At 38.1% G+C, this 27,909-nt stretch overlaps 2 protein-coding genes across 4 annotated transcripts; both read right to left on the bottom strand.

Moving 5' to 3' along the window:
• Positions 1–318: 318 nt before the first annotated feature.
• On the bottom strand, positions 319–25,161 carry btbd10a (BTB (POZ) domain containing 10a). Of its 3 annotated transcripts, XM_056251021.1 has the most exons (9): positions 25,016–25,161; positions 24,090–24,239; positions 10,459–10,658; positions 9,153–9,405; positions 8,936–9,038; positions 6,909–7,029; positions 6,351–6,548; positions 4,518–4,628; positions 319–1,648 (listed from the first exon to the last, which is right to left on the bottom strand). In XM_056251021.1, exons 2-9 carry the CDS (start codon positions 24,188–24,190, stop codon positions 1,335–1,337), a joined length of 1,401 nt encoding a protein of 466 aa, XP_056106996.1. In that variant the 5' UTR covers positions 24,191–24,239; positions 25,016–25,161; the 3' UTR covers positions 319–1,334. The 3 variants fall into 3 exon arrangements, with proteins under 3 accessions (XP_056106996.1, XP_056106997.1, XP_056106995.1); XM_056251022.1 differs by lacking the exon at positions 24,090–24,239 and having other exon boundaries at positions 25,016–25,158; XM_056251020.1 differs by lacking the exons at positions 24,090–24,239; positions 25,016–25,161 and adding an exon at positions 13,678–14,041.
• Positions 25,162–25,528: 367 nt separating this feature from the next.
• Positions 25,529–26,296, bottom strand: pth1a (parathyroid hormone 1a). The gene is made up of 2 exons (XM_056251039.1): positions 26,194–26,296; positions 25,529–26,080 (listed from the first exon to the last, which is right to left on the bottom strand). Exons 1-2 carry the CDS (start codon positions 26,292–26,294, stop codon positions 25,843–25,845), a joined length of 339 nt encoding a protein of 112 aa, XP_056107014.1. The 5' UTR covers positions 26,295–26,296; the 3' UTR covers positions 25,529–25,842.
• Between the last annotated feature and the right edge of the window lie 1,613 nt (positions 26,297–27,909).

Below are 27,909 nucleotides of genomic sequence, written 5' to 3'. Positions count from 1 at the left end.
TTGAAACACGCTTTCAGGCCCCTAAATGTAAATGATCCGGCCAAAACGCATAAAAAGCTTGCCGCTTTTAGTCGAAAATGCTGTTAAGTAAACAGCCCCTCAATTTTAAAATGTTTGCATGACATTTTCATAACAATTTTTGCATTACATGAGAATATTGGGGGGCAAATGTGCTTAATTGTCAAAAGAAAGCATATTTAAAAATGGCTTAATTTTGTTTTGGGGTGAAAACATGGGATTCACCTATATAATTCCATTAAAATGATAAATGAGTGGCATATAGTAATTTCTATATTTAGAAACAACTCTAACGAACTATCTAATTTCATCATGTTTATTAAAATAACATTTCTCAAGTGGTACACAAGAACTTTTCTCTCGATGCACCGCAATGCAGCTACAAATAACAATAAAATGAAAAGTACGGTACAATAAAAACGTGACATCACTTCAGGACTCATTCAGAGGAAATGCATCAAAGTGAGGCTCCACAAGTGCTCCGTTGCATGACGTGACAAAACCAGAACGCTTAAAGACTTTAATGGAAGCATTCTCATTTTATCGCATGATGTCGCTCACTTGCAGGGTGTTCCAGCTGGTTGTGCTCCTTTTTATTGCCAAGTTAAACAGCAGTAGTCTCACAGCACCACAAACATAGTACAATCTATGGAAGCTTGTTTCTGCCACCAAATAAAAAAATAAAAAGGTAATTGAGACTTTTTATCTCACAATTCTGACTTTTTTTCTTGCAGTTCCAAGTTGTAAACATGTAATTGCAAGTTTGCTGTACACAATTCAGACTTTTTCCTCAAAGTCTACATCTCGCAATTCTGTTTATCGTTTCCGCCACAGAATAAAAAATAAAAAATGTAATTGCAACTCATTTTTTATCTCACACTTCTGCTTTATCTTGCAATTCTGAGTTTATATCTTGCAATTAAGTTTATATTTTGCAATTAAGTTTATATTTTGCAATTTTGAGTTCATCTCACAATTCTGACGTTTTCTAAGAATTGCAAGCAAAAAAGTCAGAATTGTGAGAAAAGTCGCAATTACTTTTTTTTTTTTCCTTGGTATAAATATGCTTCCATAATAATCACTTCAGATACTAATCAAAGGAGTGATTACCAACTTTTGAGTGTGTTCTTAAATAAAAATCCTCCTTTGGTCAAGTTCTGTGGGAAAGAAAGGCATAGTGTACAAAGGTCATGTGCTGCCGCAGCGATCAGTTTGACACTCGTAAGGCGGGAGAGGACTTGAAAGGCAACGTGGTCTTGGCTGACCTCTCTCTGCAGTGCTGAAGTGGCGGGTGGTGACGGGTGTGTGTGTGGGGGTCAGATGGCCGGGGACGGGGCATCGGGATCTGGCTCGTAATGGGGGCTGGGCTGAGGGTGGTTGGGGAGGATGTCTAGTTCGTCCACCTGAGGTCCAGGGTGCATGACCACCAGCTGGTCCTGAGGAATGTCTGCAGCGGCTGCAGCGAGGTTGGTGATGGACTTGCTTTTCACGCACTGGAAGTCCACGTGTCGGCTCTTGCCTTCCTCTTTCTCCCAGGACATCCGGATGAAGGGCCGCTGGACGTAGTTGTAAATTACCTCCGGACGCCCGCCGGGTCGCTTCTTTACTTTCTCTTTGTAGGTTGGGTATCCTAAGTGCAAACACAGGTACGGAATTAACAGGAATGCTAATACAAGGGATAGTCCACCCAAAAATGAAAATTGTGTTAATTTTTAAGAATGTTGGCGACGATGTTTCGGTTCTCACTGACTTGCATTGTATTGGAGCCGAAACTGTTTGGTTGCCAACATTCTTAAAAATATATTTTATTATGTTCCACAGAAGAAAGCCTGGTTTATACTCGCCGCATCCGCACGAGAGTGAAGCATTTAGTGCGCAAGACCCCAATTTGGGCTCCGTTTCTGATGCACGAAAATGCACGACTTCGAGACGATTCTGGCCGAGCACTTACGTCTGTACCATCTTACCGGCACCCAGTTTGAGCTTGTCTAAATTAATTGCTTACATTTACAAAATGAGCCACCAACAGCAGAAATTAAACTTAAGCAAAGGTCCATGTTTAATAAAAATGTTCATGAAATTAAATGAAACTGTTTAATGAAATTAGAAAATAATTAAGAGATTGTTGGTTAATTTTTCTTCACCGATGTTTTTTTTTTTTGCGTCACAAGTGCATAAAGTCCCTGCCTTAGTCTCTCAGCGGTTTTATCATTGGATTGAGTAGCCGTATAAAAGTGTAAGTATAAAAGTATAAGAAAGGCTTCAGGATTAGTTAAAGGGTTGGTTCACCCAAAAATGAAAATTCTGTCAGCAATTACTCGCCTTCATGTTGTTCCAAACCCCGCAAGACTTTCGTTCATCTGCCGGCTCAGAAAAGTTAGTAAAAACATCGTTAAAATAGTCCAAGTGACTACAGTGGCTCACCTTAAGTTTATCAAGCGACGAGAATACTTTTTGTGCGAAACCCCCCCCCAAAAATAACGACTTCATTCAACAAACTCTCCTCTCTTCCCTGCCACTCTCTTACGCTATTCACTTTGTTGGGCTATTCACAAAGTACAGCTCTTCCATGTTTTACAGCAGAACGCTGGTTCACTATTGGCTGAGCACGATGATCACATGCATGCGTTAGGATCCTTACGTGAATCGCGTAGTAGACTGGCATGGAGGAGTATAGACTGTTGAATTAAGTTGTTATTTTTGTTTGTTTTTGCGCACAAAAATTATTCTCATTGCTTCATAACATTAAAGTGTCTATGTCAGGTTAAATTTTTTTTTAGATATATTAAATAAGGGTTAGATGTCTGAGTGAAAATGTAATTATCATTAAAATTATTACTGTAATTACCCTACAGTAAGCTTTATAGCCATTTCTGTCAAGATCATATTTTTAAAACACAGCTGAGCTGTGACGTCAGAAGAGGGAGACGTTCCACTAACGTTCTATTCAAGTATGGGGAGTTTTGAGTCTGAGCAGATCCAAAATCCCCCTCAAACTCCCCCCACAGCCATACACTTTTGAGCCTCCCAGGCGTGAGACAGATGAGGAGGCAAAGAGAAATTTAAATAATTCCTATCGAACATAAATATCTGGTGAAGATAACCAGTGGAGAGTTGGGCAGGTGTATATCATAACTTAGAGGTGGAACGGTACATGTATTCGTATTGAACCGAAACGGTACGGGCGTCACGGTTCGGTGCATGAATACACGAGTATAAAAATAAATAAAACTCGCGTGCAAATTAATTAATGCGGAACTACTGTTAGATACGCGGGCTGTTGGTGTTGGTGTGAGAGAGAGAGAGACACGAGAGAGAGAGAGAGAGAGAGAGAGAGAGAGAGAGAGAGAGAGAGAGAGAGAGAGAGAGAGAGAGAGAGAGAGAGAGAGAGAGAGAGAGAGAGAGAGAGAGAGAGACGCGGGCGCGATCGAACAGTGGAAACATAAAAACTGGAAGAAATGTGCGATGCAAATGACCGAAGTCTTGGATACCGAAGCAGCACTGAAGTCAGCGCGTTTGGTCCGAACAAAGTTGACCCAGGCACGGAACACAGACCTGCTTTTTGGGGAAAAAGTGGACTCTGTGACCGGTTTTAACTGTGTTTTAGCACCCAGCACAAACGCAGTAATTCACCATCGTGAAAATACGCCTGCGTATACCTAACTAACTACCTAACTTAAATAGCTAACTAAATAAATAAATGTCCTAATCACTCATCCTCTCGCTCTATCACTCGTACAATTATCAACACAGCTCACAAACTCACTTTCTCAGCGCCCTGGGAGACGTCTCCCTCTTATGACGTCAAGCGATCCGTTTGGGCGGAGGAGCAGTTTTAAGTGAGTACTGAAAATAACGAACTTTTTCATCTTATATTCTGCCTTTAGGTATCGAAAATCATACAAAACAATACAGCAACTTGTCAAACGTGTATTTCCCCTAACTATTTTGTGTTAATCATAATTACAAATTTAACCTGACATACGCACTTTAAGATTGAACCACTGGAGTCACATGGACTAGAGTTCTCAACGGGTCGGGTTGGCCCGACAAACCCGACGGGACCCGCGGGTTCGGGTCGAAAATATAAGCAAATGACTCGGGTCGGGTCGGACCTCGGGCTTAATCTTTTCCCGAAATAATAATTCATGTTGATGTGTCGGGTTACATCAGGTCCAGGCTTTAAAAGCCAAGGGCCGGGTCGGGTCGGGTCGTAATTTTCAGGCCCGTTGAGAACTCTAACATGGACTATTTTAACGATGTCTTTACTGCCTTTCTCGGGCTTGACCGTGGTAATTATGTTGCAGTCTGTGGATGGTTCGGATTTCATTAAAAATATCTTAATTCGTGTTCCGAAAATGAACGAAGCTCTTACGGGGTTGGAACGACACGAGGGTGAGTAATAATGACAGAATTTTCATTTTTGGGTGAACTATCGCATTAATGTGTGTAAATGTGTGAACGAGCAGAAAGCACATTTTTTCTGCACAGTTTCTTACCTTCGATGCCCAATCGAATTTTCTTCAGTCCTCTGTCCTTCAGAACAGACTTGGCAACGTCTCGGTTTTCAATGTATTTGAAGAATCGGTATAGTTTGGTGCTGTATATAACTGCATCACACAAAAGACAAAACCATTATGACCTCGATTGCAAAGATTACACCTAATCCTACTAATACATTCCTTACAAAGCTACACTGATCTTTGATAGATCCGGTCTTTCTGGCTAAAGACAAAAAACTCGCCCTTCCCTATGTTAGCATGTTGCTAGCTTTTGCTTCCGAGAAGTTAGTAGCAGTGTTAATTTCGTTGACGAAAATAACGACGAAAATTATTCGTCAACGACATTTTTTCACAGACGAAAACGAGACGATAACTAAATAAAACCTAGTTTTGAATGACAAAGACTATGACGAAAATCTATTGACATTTTCGTCAACGAATAAAAACTAGACGAAAATGTTAGATAGTGACGATTTGGGAAGCGATCCGTCAGAACTGATGTCCTGCGTGTGTGGTAGATGCGCACATTTGTAGGCTACTGTAACGTGATCTACCCCGCGGTCATAAAACGTTAAAAAATGTGAACGTCTGGGAGAATGAGTAGAGCAGACATATAGATCTCTGAATAAGAGTGACGATGCAAAAAAGAGCTCTATTCGGTGCGGTTTTCTTTACGCACACACCTAACCCGAAGCGTGCAGTCATGCACAATACACCTACAGCGCGCGAGTAGGCTACTGAATTGAGCTCTCTTTCGTGTCTGAATGGAGAAATACACAACAGTATGTCTAAATGTCCTTTTTGGAGAGTATTCATGTAAACTATGCTGGTTATGTCTTAAACTGTGAGTGTGTCGGATGTGCATCAGTGCAATTGTATCCGCATGTCATTGGACATGATCCGACGTCTTAAAGTGACAGTGGCAATAAACCTAATGCGGTCCGTGTCCTTAATTTTGATCAAGCAACAAAAGAAAAAGAGAAAAGCATTCACTGTTTGTTAATAGCTTTAATAAGGATTAATTATATTTAATTCATACAAATAAATATGTCTGCTTGAAAGAATAAAGAATGATGTGTAAGTAGTTATAAGGAATGAATATATCATTCATTGTAAAGAAGACTGTGTTGTACTTTAGGAAAAGTGGTTTTATTTCATTTTAAGATATTTTTTAAGTAACAGCAGTTAAATCTGTATCTGTATTGCATGTTCAAATTTAAAAATCATTCATATTAATAGGTTAATAGATGTTTTCTCCGGGAGTATATGGGTTTGGAAATTTTAGAGAAATTCTAAATTAACGCATTACAATTGAACTAAACCCATTATATTTTAGTCGACTAAATCTACTGTAGATTTAGTCGACTAAAATGTTATTGTATTTCGTCGACTAAAACTAGACTAAAACTAAAACAATTCAGATGACTAAAATATGACTAAAACTAAATGGCATTTTAGTCAAAAGACTAAGACTAAAACTAAATCAAAATTTGCTGACAAAATTAACACTGGTTAGTAGCGTGTTGCCATATGCTATATAATGTTGTTATGCAGTGTTCTATGATTGTTGTTATTAGTATAGCAATGCAGATGCTAGAGTGTTCTATACAGTGATGTGTTCACCCATTTTATTGTCTACAAGGGCAAAATCATAACAAGATATCATTCATGCCTGTACAAACACTAGGGTGAAGGTTGTTCAAAAACCACAAGCACACATCACTAATGACCACAAACAATCAGTTCTCATAAATGACCCAGAATGCAGTAGCACTGTGATTGACAAATAGGTAATAGTGTGTAACTGAGGTGCAGGTGAAGTAAACTGACTCTGTGAGTATTCCTCTCCCATCTGCGGCGGATACTCTTCATCCCAGTCGACCACGTCGTCATCCGTCAGCACCACCACATGACACTCCCTCTCCCCGCTCTGAGCGCTGGCCACCATCAGGGGCAGCACCATCTCTTCCAGATAGAACTCAAACTGCCGGCGGGCGCCATCATTAGACAGCTCATGCATGAGCGCACCTGCAGTTGACATGTTCCAGAGTGTTATGTTATTCAAATCGACTCATTACGATTCGGCAGTTGACTCACTGATTTAATTTAGCCATATAAATCACATACACATGATACTTTAAATAAACAAGCCATAACATGCATGCTTACAATGTAAACAGTTCACACTGACAGCATCTAGTGACCCATATCTGGCAATCACATTGGATACGGCACTGACCTACTTCTGTTCTCTCGCATCTACCATCCTCAGACATCCAAAAAGCACGGAATAATGTCCAGTTTCCCCGTTGCCGTGACAATCAGAGGGTTATCCAGCACAAAAAGCCAAATCTGTTTAGTGCATTTGTCATGTTAATGAGTACTCACTGAGGTCTCTGCACTTGATGGTGCTGTAGTCGAAGGCGATGCAAAGGTAGTCGCATGCCTCTCTCAGCTCCGGGATGGATATCCCATCAGGGCAACGGATTATCCCTGATTTGTAGTAATCCTGCCAGTTAAAAGGGAGAGACGCAGAGGAAAAACAAACAGGCGGCCATTACTGAAGCAGCACTTATTCCAAAGATAAGCAAATGGCTCCGATGCCAGAGACACACACACACACACACCCCCCCTGCTTTTCCCACTCTTCACACGCACTGATCCATTTAAAGCCAGCCAAACGTGGAAAGAGCTCAGCACACAGACAGCATGAAAACGCTGAACAAAACACTTCACTGAAAAAAGGGAAAGATTCAATATGGCTGTTATTTCTGTAGTGCTGTCCTGATTTTTCCACTGAGCTGAGCCTCATGGTAGAAGCTTAACTTTTTCAATGCCGCAGAGACGGGCTTGTAACGAATGCCATAGATGTCCAGATAATGCTGGCTGTGACTGTCACCTAAAATCCAGCTTATTTATTATATGCAACATATATATATATATATATATAAACACCATTAAAAAATGTAAGATACTATATATAAAATATAAATTCTAAATATGTAAAAATATTCTATGCATGTATGTATGTGTGTATATATATATATATATCATTAAAATTATTTATAAAAAAACAATTATATATATTTATATAATAAAATAATTACATAAAATAATTCTACAAAATAAAATTTATATTTTACATACTTATAGTTTATATAAAATTTGAAATGTATTTCTCTTTAATCTTACAATCCTGAAATTAAGAAACTTTACTATCATAATTATTACAATTATTAATATATTATTCATAAATCACATTTTAAAATATTATACACAGCTATGCTAACTTTTAGATAGGGATGCAAGATATATCAGCCACCATATCGGTATCGGCCGATATATTAAAGCCGATAAATAATGGATTATTACTTCCAGCTGAGACACTTCAGATGCGCGCTGTTCTCCATGATGGTTTTGAATTGCTTGAAATATGAGTGGAATCACTTCAAAAAGGAAAAATATAGCTATAGTTAAGTGCAACATGCCAGTCTGACATATCGGCTACATACAATTATAATGAGAACATTATAATTGTGTGCTTGGGATGTGCCTTTTAATAGTGAGACTTTTAATTTTGTAATCAGGCTCTCAAAAATTTAGATTTATCGGCCAATATATCGGTTATCGGCTTACAAATATAAAGAATTATCCCTAAAACCCCTATGCCCTAAAACCTCTGAAAATCTCATGCAAATACCACTTGTGTTGGGAAATTTCAGGAAAGTGAAAAAGAAATTCAGAGTATTTGCAATATTACCCATTTAAATTCATCCCCTTTAGAAACATTGCCCTGCTACAAACCTTCGAAACACCGCTTTGAAACTTTTTTAATAACAAAACAATTAAGGCTCACTGCTCAAGCCCTGAATGTTTCTATTATTATGCAGAATACATTTGTACATTTTTGTGAGGGCTGTGCAAGTGCAATAAATATTTAAGAATTTCTGTCAGTTAAAAAAGAGCTGCATTTAGTGTCTATCTGTCTGAAAGTGGTGAATATAAACAACTTCAGACAACCTACAACTAGTGGATCTTGAAAATTTGTAGTTTTCTACATTCATAATATAAAACCCCTGCAAATTTTTTTTCAAGACCAATAATCATCCAGGATCAGACCTATTCGTTTTATTAAACATGAATAGATTTTAAGGTCAGTAAAGTGACGAGGCCAGAAAGGGGGACTAAACACATTGAAGATAATAAAAGAAAGCAAAGAAACCAGACATTCTGCCGAGTTGTCATTTCTGTATGTGAAATATATCTGCATTAAACTAACAAAACAGTTCGCTTTATGCTGAAGTCATGTGAATTTTGATACTGCAGTCTAATACGGCACTTAATCAATATGTGGTACACTAGGCCAAAGAGATATTTAAAACCTCAATAAAGCTTTTAAAGCATAGTGCACTCACCAAAATGGCTCTGAACATGGTGGAGCTGATTCCCTCAGCAACCTCATACTCTCCCTTTTCATTAGGACGTGTGAAGTTGTGTTCCCGTCCAGATCCGAACATCCTTCAAGACAACGCCCACCAGTTACAGCATTGACACAATATGTCAAATTGAATGATTATATTTAAGTAATAACAAGCAGACAAATTGAAAGAGGTGACCGAAGTTTATCCTAACCTGCCGAGCATAGTGTTGGGTTGGGCAGTAAAGATGGATGGGTCGACCACAAAACGTGTGTTATCTACAATCAGAGTAACTCTCTCTGTAGTCCTCAAACTGCGGGGTCCCTCCTTGACGTTTTCACACACGTAGATCATGTCAGAGCTGTGGGATTTACCGTGGGAGTCGCCATAGAACAGGACGGAGGTGCATGATTTCTGAGGCCTGGGACTCGTGGAGCGTGATGAGCAGCCAGAATCCCGTTCACGGTCTGAGGAATCAATGTGAGAGATGGACAGGAGTCAAACAATATCAAGTGAACCTTGCCAGTACAGACTTAAGTAGGAGACAGCATCAGTAACAGACGCCGACCAACGAGGATAATTTCCAGACTACAGTATGCCACTTCTCAGACATTCCACCACCAGACAAGTGCGGATTCGATATGTTCAATCGACGAAAACAAGCTCTGACAGACTCCAAGTGGTAACACTGAACCAAACTGACAAAACCCAAAGTGTCTGTTGTCATCTGACTGCATCTTTCAGTGCAGTGTGAATTGGCCTTTATAATCCGTCATGTATACAAACAAAAAAAATTATTCAGTGACAATTTTTCATAGTTGTAGCTAGAGATTGTAATAAACTGATGAATTAATTATTAATTAAATAAATAAATAAATGACAACCATTCAAAACTCTTTTGTAGTTACTAAGTTTTTTTCTTTTAAACTTTCTATTGATCAAATACTCCTTAAAAATGTATCACAAAACTTATTTTTTAAAAATGCCTGTCTTTTCCTTTGTTTGTGCCTGTAGTACCTTTCATTGGAGATTTGATTGACCTTCTCACCGATAATGGTAAGCAATGTTTCTTGAGCAGCAAATCAGAATATTAGAATGATTTCTGAAGGATCATGTGACACTGAAGACTGGAGTAATGATGCTGAAAATTCAGCTTTAGCATTTCAAAATATATTTAAACAGAAAAGAGTCATTTTAAATAGTAAAGATATATTTTTTTTATGTTTTTGATCAAATAAATTTAGCCTTAATGAGCATAAGGTACTTATTGAAAATATTGAAATGCTGTAGTGTATAATACATATATACATACTCTTTATTCTGTTTTAATTAATTTGTATTACAGAGAATTGATTATCTGTCTATAGTGAATTTATATATATATATATATATATATATATATATATACTTAATTCATATTATATATGATTAATATTAGAATAATAAATATATTTTGATAGAGTTTGTTATAAAACTCAAATGCATTTAAATTGGTACAGAATGAGGAAGCCAAAACTCACCAGTGAGGTGCTGGCGTATGGGTGAGGGGACGTTCCTGATGCAGGGGGTCAGCTGTCCTTCACCTCTCTCGTGTGAAGAATCCCTGGAGCGATCTCCAGAACGCCGCCTCTCCCTGAGGTGGTCCAGGGGTCCTCCGCTGGCTCCATGCAGGCTCATTTTCACCAGCTCACCCTCCAGCTGAGCTCCACGCGGATGACCACTGCCAGGAAAAGCCAACACACAGTCAGACACACAAGTGAGCATTCGACTGCTGAGGGAGGGGTGGCCCGAGTGCATCTCCGCAACGTGAGGAACTCGGCAAGCGCTTACAATAAACTTGGATGAACTCTGGGCTCTAAAAGAGATGCTGAGTCCAGGATGTGTGATGACAACAAAGCGCAATTTCTCACTACTTCCTTAAAACATGCTGCATGAAACAAAAACACAGCAGCGCAGGTTCACTTTCAGCACAGCTTTATCCGTCAACAAGCCACTGTATTGACCCGTGTAATCAGAGAGGATTCATTCCCATTTTATTGTATTCGCCTCTGTGAAATGTGCTGTGCTTGTGAGAAAAAGTCACTGGGGTTTAATTTTAACCTAATCCCTTCAGGTGATTTTTAATACATTAAAAATTCAATACTTCATATAACTGAATTTGGAAATCCAGGACAAAACTGTGCTGAAAAAATGAACACAACTATATTAAATTATAATATTAAAATAATAATATATAATAAGCTGTAAAATACAAATAAATCCTTCATAAACACAGACTGTATCATCCAGACTGCCTATGCCCAGACCAGGTGCTGTTAATTTTTTCTCATTCCCCAGGGGGCTGAAACAGGATCATTACAAGACAGATGCCCTTGAAGCAAGGAGACTGGAGTACAGCATAGACCAAAGTAGAAAACACGGTTTTAAAAAATGGTCTTCGCATGGAGCTGATATGCCTCTTTCTTCCCCTGCACTAAAAAAAACATAAAGGGTCCACTGAAGCGTGCACAGGCAGAATATTCTGTTTGAATAAATGATTAATAGGCTGGAAATAGGGCTTGATTTATCCCAGGAAAAGTGCTGCCCAATATGGACCTCTTGATTCATTTTGACTGTCATGACAGTACCAGCCAAGAGCTTTGTGACCCCATTAACCAACTCAAGCGTGACCAGTGCCCACAGCACCACCATACTCAACAGCAGCTACAAATTCAATAAGTTGTGCTGCATCTGTTTTGCTGCAAGCTCCATTATCCCAACTGCTTCAGAGCACACATACAATGACCTATAGTATCCCACTGATAAAACTGAATAAAATCAGACTGTTTTTACTATTCAGTGTGGTCACATTAGTCTTTGAGCCTGCAAAATTACTTTTAATTCAACCAAGAGGTCACTATGTGATGTTTAGATGGTTTTAATGGTCTTTGCATGTGCTTGTGTTCCCATAAATATGAATAGAAACTGAATGGACCGCAAAGTGTGTCCTTTACAGTCCCTGTCAGACATAGATAATTGTGTACAGACATTAACACTTCTCTATTCAATCTAAAAACGCAGACAAAATGGTCTCTAAAGAATTGCACACTGTGTTAACAGATAAAGTAACTTGTTTCATGTATTGTTTGCATAATTAGTGATAACTATTTATTCTCAAAATAAAATAATAAAGACTTATGTGATTAGAATATATATAAATGATAAATAAGTAGTTATTATGACAATAATAATAATTATAAAATATTACTAATATTGGTAGGTATAATATAAAATGTTATAAAAATATATGCAATTACTTGTATTATTATATACAAAATCTCTTAAACAGAATAAATTAAAAATCAACAATTAAAATAAAAAAATCATAATAGAACAGTATATAAAATAATATAATGAGATAATAATAATAATTATAGTGTCTATTAAATGATAATAATAATATTACTATTACTAATACTGTTATTATAAAATGATTATTGTATATACAAACTTTGTTGTTTCATTGCTAGTCTAAAGTTTATTTGTGCAAAAAAGAATAAATAAAATAAAAACTCAATAGATAATACAATGTAGCAAATAAAATAATGGTATAATATTAATAATAGTTATTACTATTATAATTGTTTTATTATTATAGTATAAATTAATTAATAATACAATAAAGTTGTATTATAATGGTGATTATTCAATAAGAAAATGATGATGATTACTAACAATGCTATCATTATTAAATCATTATTATATACAAACCACAATCTTTTATTGTTGTTATAGTCTTACAATTATTTATTTGTGCAAAACAGAATAAATGGTTAAAATAATGGTTTTGGATATTGCTTATAAGACTTCAAATCCAACAAAATAATCTGATTCGTTTGTTAAAAAATAAATAACAGTCTGACCTCTAACTGCTATGCAAACAATTGATCTACCAACACTTCTCAGCAGCTTCCTCAGTCCTGCTATCTGATTGATGTTTTAGCACAGCCATTAATGTGATGGTGAAACCTGAACTTCAGCTGCAATAAGCAGCTGAGCAGTCTGACGATTCCCTAAGCGGTTCACACAGAAATTCATTCAGTTCACAGGCTCGCATTCATTCAGCTTCTGAGTATTGCGCTGCGTAGAGATCATTTCATGCATCCACTGCCAATCATATCCACAATTCTCAGCAATATAATTACAAGTCAAGATCTTGTTTTGCTTCTCTATTGCATCAGCCCATAAATGTGCCAGGCAGAAGTAGCACACAATGAATTCGGATGAAGGCTTGTCTGTGGTGTCTCCGGACCCCTTAGGGGACAAGATCATGTTCTTGACAAGCCAAGCCAATTGATGATCTGTCCTTCTTTATGTCAATCAGGATGAATAAAATAAAAAAAGACCAAATAAATGCATTTTTAAACTTGACTTTTGTTCCAAGTAACTAGTGCACAATCCATTCTGTTACTTACAGAGAAAGTAGCATCAATAATTCAGTGCACTGCTGACACCGCTCCTCTAATGTTAAACAGCAAGACAATGCGTTTCTGAAGGGCACTGCATGCAGATATGGTTAAAATGACGCATACAACTCATTTCTAAACGATAGAATATTTGATGAGGGAACTGCATCGGGAATATTCTCTACAAATAAGACTTGCTACGCAGAGGTAACATTTTCTTATAATCTCACGACTTTCTAAAGCGAAGCGACACTCTTTTGAGATTCATTCACACAGAGAGGCGCGTATACGTACCCGCCTGTCTTTAAAACAAAGCAGCAGGGCAGCAGCTGATGAATGAACGCACAAAGGATGCGCGCTCCTTCGCACAACGAGGGTTTGCCAGGCGACTTAGCATCCTCGGGCATTACTTTCAAACTTCAGCATAATCATAATGCGAGCACTCCGGTGTAACTTATTCGCTGCGAACACAGCCTGTAAATGCTGTTCTCCGGGAAGAAAGGACGCCCTCAGGTAGCATCGGCTCGAGACACGGCAGGACGGTAGCATAGTAACCTGACATAGACGTTCGCGCGAGCATGAATGGCTGGTCGCTTTTTCCGCTACTGTGGCACGCGGAGGCAGCCTCGATGACGTAGCCCGTCCCTTATAATATCTCCTGATACTGTAGATTCTCTCACGCACGAAAACACAAAAGGCTGATGAAAGAAAAAGCGTGATGGGATGGAGCACGGCAGTCATGCCAATGCGAAATGAACTCAGTGAACCTCTCCGCAACCGCACGAGTGTCAATGAAGGTAAAAAGTGTTATCCAAGACTTATTATATGACCTTCTATCCTGAGTATATAAGACGCCAATTTAAAGGTGAAGAAAATGCGGCTGTTTTAATGCACAATCTGCTATCAAGTAGACCTAAAATCAATCAAAATAGTACTTTGATATAACCTTTGACAATAAAGGGTGCTCTTATAATGAAAATTACCCTATATACACACGTACGAATATAAATATATATATATATATATATATATATATACACACACAGTATATATATAAACATGTACGAATAAACTGTGTATATATATATATATATTAATATGTCCATGTTTCTTTTACCTTTAATTTAATTAATAAACAAAAGCTTTTATGGCCATTGTTTCCAATTACATCTGACAAGCTGTCTATTTCTCAACGGCCAGCAGGTGGCGCTGACACAAAGACGTGCAAGTTGTACATTATAGGTGCTCTCAATCCTTTTTCCTCATTTAAAAAAAATATTTGAATAGTCCCTTTGAAAAGAAGCATGACAAGAAAAGAAAAGTTTAAAATCATGTACACTCATATCAGTGTCGTAATGACAGCTGTTTAATTTTACATGGAGTGGGTCAGCAACACAATGAGAAGAAACCAGAATACTACAGGCTTTCGGTCACTGAACATTTGCTAGTATGGTGACAGTGAATAGTGTATTTCTCCTATGGCATTGCCAAATTTGTAATTTTGCATGATGCAGCATGAAAGGTCACTAAGATGACCATATCAGCCAGCACTGATAAACAAAAGATTATAGATTACAGTTCATTGTACACTTAAGTAAAATTATGCAAGTTGTGTTGCCCAGGAGCTAAATCCTACTATAATATACTATAAACAGACCCTCATGATAAAAGCACAGCAGATATGATATTAAAGGCTGTGATATTCCTTATAATACATCTCTGAAGATCCCTTATTATACATCATACTGCAAAGTTCCCTATTTAAATCAATATAAACACTAAAACAACCAGCTTGATGCATTTAATTATAATATAAACTAGGACTTTATTGCTTTAAAATAAAGTTTGTACTGTTGACACCTCATAGCTGGTTGGCTTGGTTCATGGCTTATAATGCTTTAACAAAGCCTTTTTTTATATAAATCCCTATGGGAAAAATGAATGGAAAAAAATACTTCCTGAACCAGCGCAGCTGAAAAAAGGGGTGGACACTTTTACAATCTATTATGTTTCTACTCCAATTTGTAGTTGAAAAATAAACATTTAAAACGTGTCAGTCATGAAAAGTTTTTTCATATCAAAAGTAACAAAGCTGCAATTATTACATTTTTTTTGTTCACACATCAACTGTAAACCGCATAGAGGAGACCAAAAGATTGATTTTGGAATTTGAGAACAGACCTCAAAATGAAGATCGATTAAAATCAATTAATTGGTATAATCATCAACACAGCCTTAATATATGAACTATATAAAAAATGGATTTAAAGGCACAGTACATAAGTTTCAGCGCTTGAGGTAGCTTATTAAAATCAATAAAGGCGTAGCTTTATGGTGCCGTGAATGAGCATGGAATCATGGGAGTTGTCGTCTTCACCTCCACAGTCGATGGAAAGCAATCCAAAAGGACTCAGGCAGAAATCATGTTCATGGGTAAGCTAATGTATTGAAGTTTTATGAACGTTACTATCGTATGATGCAGGGCTGGCCGAGAGCCAGAGACATTTTTACATTGCTGTTTTTATTATGCTTATATGCCGTCAGTCTGCTGCTGGCGCTCATTTTGCTGTTTGTTTATTTTATGATTAAAGTTAAGTTTAACATTCGCCGCCTCCTTCTCTGAACTTGAACTTTGTTACAGTTACTTTTGATCACTTTAGATTTTTTCATTCTAGTGAAGCAGCCGCAAGTGCTGAATTACTATAGGTCCGTTTATTTGACTAATTAAAATTGTGGGGTAACGCAGTGCTGTACATTTGAGTGTGTTGAAAGTTGTTATAACGTTACTCTCTGCGTTCGCTCGGTGGCTGCTATTAGACACTTGTCGCATACTGCAGAAAGCTAGATTGATATTAAAATATATTAATAAAAGCTGGATTACTTGTGTTGCTTAATGGCATGCATTTCATTTTAAAATAAATTGTATGGTGGAGGTAATGCTCCATTACAGTTACTACAAATAAAGTTATTTCTAATTATGCTATGTTAGCCACTTGACAAAAAAAAGTATTGTCTGTTATGAACCCAGTATGGGTTATATTTGTGGTTTGTGTGTTTCCTTTTGTTTGGTTTGCAGGATGGAGTTAGAGTGAGTGACGTCATTATTGATTAAGGAGTTACACCTGTGTTGGAACTGATGCCGGCAAATAAAGCAGTTCCCTTCAGCTGTGACGGGGCGCGCTCTCACCATTCTCGTGCCGTTTGTGTCTTGGATCCGATTGTTGCTTTGCCTTGTTTTGCGTCTCGTCTCATTTAATTATTCTTACTTAAATAAATGTTATTCTTTTTGAGCATTATCCAACGTGTTGTCTCCTTCTTTGTTGCGGCTTGCGAGCCGGCCGTGACAAATGGGGGCTCGTCCGTCCTTTAACGTTTGAAAATTCCAGTTGTATTTCGTCATGATTTGGAAGCGCTTTGGTTTTTTTGCGTTTGGTTATTTTGTAAGGTAATTTGCGTGTTGATTAACCGAATGTAAAATTGTAAGAGAGATCGTTTGTTAAGCGCTATTGTTTGGGATGTTTTATACATCGTACTTTGAAGGAAATACGCGTTGGATTTGTTTGGTTTTGACAACGGAATGTGTGGAGGACTGTATCTGTAGAAGGTAAGTGTTTTTGCAAATCCTTTTGTGGGAGGAATATTATTTGTGTTCCCTGGTTAGGTTCAGCTGCTCGTTCCCTTTTGGAACAAGTGGATAGAATGTAATTTTTTTTTATTTTTGTGTGGCGAACGTGAGTAGAGCAGTGGTCTCGGGTGCATATCCATGGTATGAGTGAGTCGCCAGCGTGCTGGTTGCTTTTCTTTGTACTAGTGGGATTTGGTGCTTAAAATACCCCTCACCAGTAACCACATGAAGATTATAGGGTTGAGTTAGCTAGAATTTTTTTTTGTTATAGCTAGGGAGAGGGAACCATTTTATTACTCCTGCTGAGGTTTGTAAAACACTTCTATTTGTAACGTGCATTTTAAGGTGGAAAGATGTCTAATCTAGTTGTAGAGTTTATTAGTTCTCCTTCTGAAGGTTTGCTTGGTTCATGTACAAAAGATCAGTTATTTGAAATTGCGGATCATTATGAAATTGAACTTGGAGATAAGAGGTTAAAGGATAGTACAATTAGAGAGGTACTTAAAACAAGACTAATAGAGAAGGCCGTCTTGTTTGAAAAGTCAGATACAGCTATCACCTCTCAAGTTAAACCTCATGTCGGCTCTTTAACTTTTGAACAACAGGAACGTTTATTGTTGTTACAGCTTGAACAGGAACGTTTGAAGTTGGAAGTAGAGCGTGAGAAAACTAGAAAGGAACAGACTAATGTTGAGCTGCAGAAATACCGCTTGGAGATCATAAGAGAAGGTGGGCTAAATGGTTCAACTGATGCTTTGCAGGGTGCTTCTCCAGTGTTTGACACTGCTGGAAATTTGAGGTTAATGCCTAAGTTTAACGAGCGAGACCCAGATACCTTTTTTATATTGTTTGAGCGAATAGCGGAGGCAAGAGGTTGGCCTAGTAAGGAACGAACACTGCTTTTACAGTGTGTGCTCACTGGCCGGGCTCAAGAAGCTTATTCTGCCCTGTCACACTTGGACTGCAACGATTATGATACCGTTAAAGCGGCAGTTTTAAAAGCTTATGAGTTAGTACCAGAAGCGTACCGACAAAAATTTAGAACATTGTCCAAGGGTGTAAAGGAGGCTCATGTGGAGTTTGCTAGGGAGCTCACTTCTGCGTTTAATCGTTGGTGTATGGCATCTGAGGTAACCACGTTTGAAGAGTTGACTAACTTAATTGTGCTTGAACAGTTTAAGAACTCTGTTCCTGCTCGAATAGCAACATACATAAATGAGCAGAAAGCTGAAACAACTGCTAAAGCTGCTGAGTTGGCTGATGACTATGTTTTAACGCACAAGAGTAGTTTTGAGTTTTGGAAAAGGGATGATATTTTTGAAGGTAAAGTAGATCGCATGCCCAAGGATTCATCTCTGATCTGTAACTATTGTCGTGGTAAAGGCCATTGGAAAAATGAGTGTCCTGTGCTTAAAGCTAAGAGTAAAGGAGGAAAGGTTCTTCGCGTTAAACCAGCAGGTCTTGTGGCACCATTGTTGAATTCTGTTGGCTTGTCTTCTGAAGGATCTCCTACAGCAGTTGACCAGTTAAAAGATGGAGATTATGCACCTTTTATTACTTATGGGCACGTGTCGCTTGTTGGTAAAGAGACAAATGTTCCAGTAACGATACTGAGGGACACGGGAGCTTCGGAGTCCTTTATTTTGCAGGACGTGCTGCCTTTTTCCTCTGTGAGTGATACTGAGACTAGTGTTCTTATTAGGGGAATTGGGTTAAATGTCCTATCTGTCCCATTACATAAAATTATGTTGTCATCTGAACTTGTGAATGGAGAAGTGGTGGTTGGAGTGCGTCCATCATTACCAGTGGAGGGGGTGGATATAATCCTGGGAAATAATTTGGCAGGGGGCAGGGTTTGGCCTGTTACCTTTTCACCTCCTGTTGTTTCATCTTTTCCCCTTCCAGGTCCTGATGAGAGCAACAAGAACTTTCCGCAGGTATTTACTGCTTGTGCTGTAACTCGATCCATGACCTCTGCACAGCCAAGGTTAACATCTGATTCTTTGGGTAGACCAGCATTTTCCTTGCCTGATGACTTTTCTGTTTCCTCTTCTGATTTGATCCAGGAGCAGAAACTTGATTCTTCTCTCCATAAATTGTTTGAGAGTGTGATGTCTCCTGATGAAATTAGGCATGTTGCTCAGGGTTATCTCTTGCAGGATGGAATGTTGGTGAGGAAATGGATTCCTCATGGAAGTGACTTTGCTGGGGATCCTATCTTGCAGGTGGTAGTTCCAGAGAAATATCGTTCATTGGTGTTGGAGATTTCTCATGATAAACTTGCTGGACATTTAGGGGTAAGAAAGACTTATGACAGAATCCTTCGTCATTTTTTTTGGCCTAAATTGAAGGATGTGTCAAAGTATATCCAGACATGTCATACCTGTCAACTAACAGGCAAGCCGAATCAGAAGATCAAACCTGCTCCACTGTTTCCTATTCCCGCTGTTAGTCCACCTTTTGAGCACTTTATCATCGATTGTGTAGGCCCACTGCCTAGATCAAAATCAGGTAGTATTTATTTGCTCACTGTGATGTGTGCATCGACTCGGTACCCTGCGGCCTATCCCCTCCGTACGATCACTGCAAAGTCGGTGGTGAAGGCCTTGACTCAATTCATTTCTATTTTTGGCATTCCAAAGATTGTGCAAAGTGATCAAGGTTCTAATTTTACGTCTCATTTGTTTTCGCAGGTTTTGAAATTGTTGCACATTAAGCACAATAAAGCTAGTGCTTATCATGCCCAAAGCCAAGGGGCTTTAGAGCGTTTCCATCAGACGCTGAAGTCCCTACTGCGTGCTTATTGTACAGAGCTGGGGGGTGATTGGGAGCAGGGATTGCCGTGGTTGATGTTGTCAGCGCGTGAGGTGAGCCAGGAAAGTACTCATTTTAGTCCCAATGATTTGGTGTTTGGGCACACCGTTCGGGGACCACTGGCTGTGCTCCGCGATAATTGGACTGAAGGTACACCGCCTCAGAGTTTGTTAAGTTATGTGAATGACTTTAAGCGCAGATTGTATGAAGCAGGTAAGATGGCAAGAGAACAATTGCATTCTTCGCAGGGACGTATGAAGTCACTTTACGATCGGCGAACTGAGAAACGACAATTTATGCCTGGTGATCAAGTGTTGGCTCTGTTACCTGTGGAGGGCTCACCATTTCAAGCTCGGTTTACTGGTCCGTATGTAGTGGTGAAACAAGTTACTGACTTAAATTATCTTATTGCCACCCCAGAGAGAAGGAAGTCAACACAGCTGTGTCATATTCATTTGTTGAAGCCGTATTATTGTCGTTCTCCTAAAGCTTTAGAGACCAGAGCAGATGTGAAGTCTGCACTGGTAGTTGAGAGCATTTCCCCTGCTCCTTTGGAAGAGGAAATTGATGAAGGGGTTTCTTTCCCTGAGGATACGGTGCTGTTGGGACGTCTTAAAAATTCAGAGACTCTGAAGAATGTCCATAAAATGTTGACCCATTTAACAGAAAGTGAACGTACCGACTTGACTGCTCTTATTAATCATCATGTCTCTTTATTTGGTGATGTACCTTCGTGTACACATTGGGCGGAGCACGATATTGATGTTGGGGATGCTGAGCCCATTCGCCAACATTTTTATCGTGTGTCCCCAAATAAACTCTTACATCTGGTTGCTGAAGTTCAATATATGTTAGATCATGACATTGCACGGCCATCATTTTTCCAGCTGGGCATCCCCTGCTTGCTTGTCAATAAAGCTGATGGAACTTATCGGTTTTGTACCGATTATAGGAAAGTAAATAAAGTGATGAAACCAGACTCCTTTCCACTTCCTCGTATTGAGGATTGTGTTGATCGGGTTGGGGCCGCGAAATTTGTAAGTAAGTTTGATCTGCTCAAGGGCTACTGGCAGGTTCCGTTGACCCCAAGGGCTCAGGAGATCTCTTCCTTTATTACATCTGAGGGGTTATTTTCATATAATGTTATGAGTTTTGGTCTCAGAAATGCGCCTGCAACGTTTCAGCGACTTATGAATAGGGTTGTTTCTGGATTGGTGGGAGTCGCGGTTTATTTGGACGATGTGGTGGTTTTTAGTGATTCATGGGAGCAGCACTTGAGTCGTATTGCAGATCTGTTCTCCCGTTTTGTTGAGGCTGGTCTGACGGTCAATTTGGCCAAATGTGAGTTTGCCAAGGCCACCGTGACTTACTTGGGTAAGGTCGTTGGACAGGGTTGTGTGCGTCCAGTTCGGGCCAAGGTTGAGGCCATTGATCTATTTCCTTCTCCATCCACCAAAAAGGAGTTGATGTGTTTTTTGGGGTTAGTGGGTTACTACCGGGGATTTTGTAGGAATTTTTCCACCGTGGTGGCCCCACTCACTGATTTGCTGAAGGCAAAAGCCGATTTTATCTGGACTTCTGTCTGTCAGGAAGCTTTTGAGGCAGCTAAATCAGTGCTTACTTCCGCTCCTGTGTTAGCAGCTCCCAAATTTGACCGCCCTTTTAGGTTGTGTGTGGATGCTAGCAACGTGGGTGCGGGAGCTGTATTGTTACAAGCTAATGATGAGGGAATTCACCGTTCCGTGAGTTATTTTTCAAAGAAGTTTTCTTCTTATCAGTTAAATTATTCGGTGATTGAGAAAGAGGCTTTAGCGCTGATTTGGGCCCTGCAGCATTTTGAGGTGTATGTGGGATCAGTGTCAGATTCTTTGGTCGTGTACACTGACCACAACCCACTTACTTATTTACACTCTTTGCGGTGCCCAAATCAACGTTTGACTCGTTGGTGCCTCTTCCTACAGTCATACGCCCTTGAAATTCGACACATCAAAGGTACTGACAATGTGGTGGCAGACGCATTGTCTAGAGTTCCTTACTCTTCGTAACTGTTTATGAACAATGTTTTGTCTTGCTTTCCTTTACTCTCCTAAGATTGCTTCTACAGGGCCCGTAGTTGCTGAGGACATTGGGGGTAAGATGAAGTTGGTGTCATACAGTAATGTGGGGTTATCGGGTGAAGGGTTTAAGTTGGGATTCATAAATGTCAACCCTTTTCTATGGGGGAGGGTGTTATGAACCCAGTATGGGTTATATTTGTGGTTTGTGTGTTTCTTTTTGTTTGGTTTGCAGGATGGAGTTAGAGTGAGTGACGTCATTATTGATTAAGGAGTTACACCTGTGTTGGAACTGATGCCGGCAAATAAAGCAGTTCCCTTCAGCTGTGACGGGGCGCGTTCTCACCATTCTCGTGCCGTTTGTGTCTTGGATCCGATTGTTGCTTTGCCTTGTTTTGCGTCTCGTCTCATTTAATTATTCTTACTTAAATAAATGTTATTCTTTTTGAGCATTATCCAACGTGTTGTCTCCTTCTTTGTTGCGGCTTGCGAGCCGGCCGTGACAGTCTCTGAGGCATGGTACAAACATGTTACTCGCGGTAAATAAAGAAAACGAGATTCAAACAATAAAACTTACTGTTTTGAGCTGTATAACACTACTTTTCTGTCAATTAAGGTATCAAAACAGGGTAACACTTTATTTTAGTGTCCTTGTTACATATGTTACATGTACTCACCATAGTAAACAGTAAATTATGCATAATTACATGCAACTAACCCTCAATCAAATCCTACCCTAACCCTATAGTAAGTACATGTAGTTGCTTAATATTAGTACTAAATGTATAGGGGTGTCACGATTCTCCAAATCCTCGATTCGATTAAGTTTTCGATTCTAAGGTCACGATTCGATTCTCGATTTAAAAAAAAAAAATTTAAAGCGCAGATTGCTATGCAATTTTTAGACTACACGTTTATGCATTATGCAATATAAATTTGTTCACAATGTACACTACACCATTGCCAAATTTAAAATATAACAAAAACAAGTAACATCATAAATGTAACAATAACTTTATTAAGGCTTCTATTGGGGTTTTAGAATGAAGCTTTGAATGTCTTTCTCCGTATTTATATATGGTACACGCACATAGCAGAGCTTGCAAACTGTGGCTTTTTTGTCGACAACGCGAACGTTGTCAACATACCGCACTGCAAATCCAAAATACCTCCACACCGGCGACTTCAGAGAAGCAGGAGGGTGTTCAAGTTCCGTTGATGGGTCTTCGATATCTGCAGTTGCCATGATGTGTCAGTTAGAGGACTCGCAGCCTTTCAACAGGTGTTTTGTTTTCCGCACCGTGATGAGTCGTTCATCATGAATGAGTCATTCATCATAAACGATCTGTTCATTGCCTCTGTCACGCGACAAATGAACAAAAGACTCGGAAGGTAAAGTAATTATTTGTTCCCTGTAGTGTAAATTATTTTTCACTGCATTCATCATTATGTACATCTTCTTAATGTTCGGGGAATTTGCATGTTAATAGTATAACATTTAAAGCCCCTGAAATGACTAGAAAAAAAGTTTAGTTAATTTTGATGAACGAGATTGAACAATAGAGTCTGTAAAACGATCCGAACTTTCCATCACGGACGCGACATGGGGCGTGGCAGTATCGACGATACCATTTTTTATTTCGATTTCGATACCATTGAATTAATTTCGATCGATTTCGATTTAATATCGAAATCGTGACACCCTTATAAATGTATAATTACACTGTAACAATGACACCTTAAAATAAAATGTGACCCAAAACAGTTCCTCACCTGTCTAATAAAACACATAATATATTAAAAGCGTCTTAGGTGTTTCTGTGGTTTCTACAGAGGTAAAACCGGAAAACGAGGGTAACACGGATATGACGTCATTGACAGGCGACGCAATGACACGGGCCGTTTCACTGGTTAAGATTGCTGATTTCTCTGGATTTAACATTTTTTGGAAACATTTGGGAGAATGGAAGTACACAAGTCAACAAAGTATATAAAATTGTTCTAATTATTTCTAGTGAAAATCTTACATATTGTGCCTTTAACATTTGAATTAAACCGCAATGGGTTTAATTGTAGAAGACATTTAAAATCCACATATTAAACTCCAAATGCAGCTATTGATGCTAATGTAGTAGACTAGACTAACTTTAGGAAATCCATGCAGCAGGTGGACACTCCTATGACTGGAAATATTTGTTATTATCCAGTCTTACCTTAAGTGTCTGCAGATTCTCCCAGACCGACACGCTGTCCTTTGATCCCAATTTTCTGAATCGCTAGAGTGGCTGTCATAAGAGATAGGGCATGCTGCCATCTCAACAGAGTTGATATTACTGGACCTATATGCCTTCAGATCTCATATCCTAACAAAGCAAAAAGAATTTAAAAAGTAAAAGAATTAGTTTTTGCTCTAACTATTCCCAAAATTTGCCTTTTCTTTGATTAATTTCTTCCGTCCAAATGCATACAGTACTTTTTTATGGACAAACACACACCTTTTGACATTGTACACACAAGCTGAGTTTTGACTTATGATCCTTGTCAAATGGATCCTAAAGGAATACAATAATATAATATAAGAAGAAGAAATATAATATCATATAAGAAGAAAAATCCTCTAAAAATCTAATAAGATCCAACTGGATAAAGTGAGATTCTGGGATTTTGATTTGATTCCTTGAGCCCTACTGGATATTGCGTAATGTTTATAAGAACTCTAACGTTACTTCTGTACTGGGATAATGTTTAGCTGATGGACAGTTAAATGAAATGGAACCTATATAGGCAGCAAAATCTAAAATTGTCTAATATTTTCTAATAAGAAATTATTCCTCACTCTATAAGAAAAAATATATCATAGGATCCTTCTAGTTCAATATTATTATGATATTATTTTGATATTATATAAAGAAAGAAAAAAGACTATAGCATATGCGGTTAAAAAAAAATTCACAAGTGTTCACTTACTTTGTTTGAGATAGTATGAATAAAATGTTCCAAAAAAAGCCCACAAAACTGACAACGTATTCCAACTTTGGTAGCGCTAACCTGATTCAATAAGCTATCTAACGTTAGTTAGCTTATCAGTTAACGTTAGCTTTTAAAAGTGGGCGCTAAACAAACACAGACGATCTCTCACCTGACTCTGCTTAACGCTGAACTTTCTCCGCGATGTGTACGCTTCTGGCTCTCTGACAAAATAGCTAGCATGAATTTACTTTAGTTTGATCTTCACCGTTCACGACGGGATGCAGTGTTGACAGACTTGGAAGCTACATGGCTAACCAAGGAGAAGAGAGTGACTGTGAGTTATCGCGAGAACACACGAGACGTCGCCGTAGAAACCACCTTGCGTCCAATCAACTGGTGAGGAGATTCACGCTGCTTTTGAAACATTTACATTGCTGCCATACAAGGAGCCATACAAAAATAGAATGCAGAGGATGTAGTAGGCTATTGAAATCATGTTATTTAAAATTATAATAACAAGAATACAACAAAAACGAGAAAGGCAATACATAAATACAAATTTAAAGAGCACTTGTTTTAAATAACCAAAAGGTAAAGCGCATGACAAGAAGAAAAAAAAAAACACAACAAAACAGAAGGCATACGCAAGAACAATGATTTTTTTTGCTTCTTTTTATTTTATATTGTCATCAAAAATAGAAAACACCTTGAAAAATTACTTTTTCTCCATTTTCTCTTAAGATTTGGTCCTTTTACATTTTTCTTTTGGGTTCAGTTAATCTATGTTACAATCAAATAACTCATAAATACATAGAAGTGCTTTGAGCCTTAATGTTATACGGCTTAGCCGCCAAAGAAAACTGGAAAACTACATAAAAAATATAAATAGTTTGTGTATAGAAAAAATAAATATTGTTAATAGAATAATAAAAGGTGAACAGAATGGCTTGATTTCAGTCCCTGAGCATAGTCCACATTAGGTGTCAAATTCTGTTTTTACGATGGGTTCATAAGTTTTTCCAAAACGGCAATGATGTCTTCAGCTTCCCTTGGATTTAGATCCTTGAGATTGGGGAAAATGTCTGGAAGAAGTGCTGTTCTCTCTGCGCCTGTGTTCTTGATTGCGGCCGTGTGGATTTCCCGCAGTTTCGTCTGAAGCCAGTCTTGCCTCAGTTCAGCATGTTTATGCACCCCGAGGTTATGCATAAGTTGGACTTCATTGATAGCCCGTTTGCTTTTGAAGAGAAAAAACAACAACATTATAATACAATAGAGCAACAACAACAAAAATGTGGGGAAATAATTAATAGCATTTATTTTTAAATAATTAAAAGTAGCGGCTATTACCTCAATGGCTTGCTATCGGCATTTGTTGAATAGAATAATATACAGATGGAGAAAAATACAGCTGTTTTCTCCAAAAATCCAAGATTGATGCTGGAAACCATTTTATGAACCTGTAAAATAAAAGATAGGCTAAATGAGCTTATGGTAATCATAATTTTATAAATGCAACAAAATGAAATTGAGCTAAGGATCAGTAAGATTTGAAATAAAGCAACAACGCAATAAAATACTCAACTCACCTTATTGAGTAACAGGTTTCGGGAGTTCGTGCATCAGTCTATCAGTTCATTAGAGTTGGTTCACAGTTGACAGGGTGAGCTCCCTTTATACCCCTGCACCCATTGATGAGACGCCTTCATTATTGGTGATGATGTCAGCCCTTGCCCTGATGAAGAATGCGCGTGACAACACCTCTACAACACCACCCATAATTCACTCTTCATTACCTCTCTTGAAATCCCGCCCCTAAAAATTGAACTTCTGTCCGTAAATTAGAGAGGAATTTCCTTAACAAAAATTAGCCAACAAATTAACAATTATACTCAAACAAACAAATAAGAAAAAAAGAACAACAAGAAAATTGTTAATTCCAAAAGACAACTGAACTGTTAAAAGAAAATTGAAAGAAAGCTTGTTCATACTAAATCAGGTAACAAAAATGTATGATTATTATATTACATTACATTACATTGCATTACATTACATTACATTATTATATTATATTATATTATATTATATTATATTATATTATATTATATTATATTAATCTCAATTTCAGGAAATGTAATCTGTTAGTTGTGTTTTGTTAGATAAATTATGTAAAAAAGCTCACAAAGTTTGAAGGATAATATACACACTCAGACACACAGAGAGAGAGAGAGAGAGAGAGAGAGAGAGAGAGAGAGAGAGAGAGAGAGAGAGAGAGAGAGAGAGAGAGAGAGAGAGAGAGAGAGAGAGAGAGAGAGAGAGAGAGAGAGAAAGAGAGAGAGAGAGAGAGAGAGAGAGAGAGAGAGAGAGAGAGAGAGAGAGAGAGAGAGAGAGAGAGAGAGAGAGAGAGAGAGAGAGAGAGAATTTAAGAAAAGACTGTTATTGTAAAATAACACTTAAATATATGCTATGTGTAAATATAAATTTTTCAAAATTAATCGGTTGTATTTGTGTTATTTTCATTTGTGTGTGTGTAAATAGGCTATTTTATATACATGTATGTTATACAGTCATGAAATATATATCATATTTATATATGCGTGTGTGTGTGTGTATATATATATATATATATATATATATATATATACATGTTTTCTAAAATGAATAATTTGTATTTGATTATCATTTGTGATTATCATTTGTGTCTATAGGCCTATATATAAAACATATATATATATATAAAACGCAAATTTCTGAAATAATATTTTTGCATTCACATATAGACCAATAAAAAGATTTCCTCTCAGACTACACAGAAAAGGTATACATTTATAGATTGCAACTATATGTCATAGCAGCTACTCCATGTTTCCTCCATCAGAACGCTCCAGTCACAGGTGTCCAGAGAGGCACCCGGAGAGCCTACTTTTATGGCCACAGATGACAGATTAGGTAACTATGAGAGAAGTTTTCTAAATGTAGCCCATGGCTATGTCATGACACAGAGAGTGCTTTTGAGCACCTAAGCAGGTCTGACCCGGAGATCTTGCCTCGTGGTGTGGTTAGGGT

This window comes from Rhinichthys klamathensis, unplaced genomic scaffold (assembly GCF_029890125.1).
Source record: "Rhinichthys klamathensis goyatoka isolate OS25496 unplaced genomic scaffold, OSU_Roscu_1.1 h1tg000076l_1, whole genome shotgun sequence".
In the NCBI taxonomy this organism is placed as follows: Eukaryota; Metazoa; Chordata; class Actinopteri; order Cypriniformes; family Leuciscidae; genus Rhinichthys; species Rhinichthys klamathensis.
This window is presented reverse-complemented; position numbering and strand designations above follow the sequence as displayed.

What these genes read in the sequence shown, in the direction of transcription:
- btbd10a (XM_056251020.1), bottom strand. Translation starts at nt 13,790, where the DNA reads ATGCCCGAGGATGCTAAGTCGCCTGGCAAACCCTCGTTGTGCGAAGGA. An exon ending in TTTGTTTTAAAGACAGGCGG is followed by an intron (nt 10,659 to 13,677) that starts GTACGTATACGC and finishes TTTTCCTGGCAG; the next exon opens with TGGTCATCCGCGTGGAGCTC. An exon ending in CATCAAGTGCAGAGACCTCA is followed by an intron (nt 6,549 to 6,908) that starts GTGAGTACTCAT and finishes TGTCAACTGCAG; the next exon opens with GTGCGCTCATGCATGAGCTG.
- pth1a (XM_056251039.1), bottom strand. Translation starts at nt 26,294, where the DNA reads ATGGTTTCCAGCATCAATCTTGGATTTTTGGAGAAAACAGCTGTATTT. An exon ending in GCCGATAGCAAGCCATTGAG is followed by an intron (nt 26,081 to 26,193) that starts GTAATAGCCGCT and finishes TCTCTTCAAAAG; the next exon opens with CAAACGGGCTATCAATGAAG.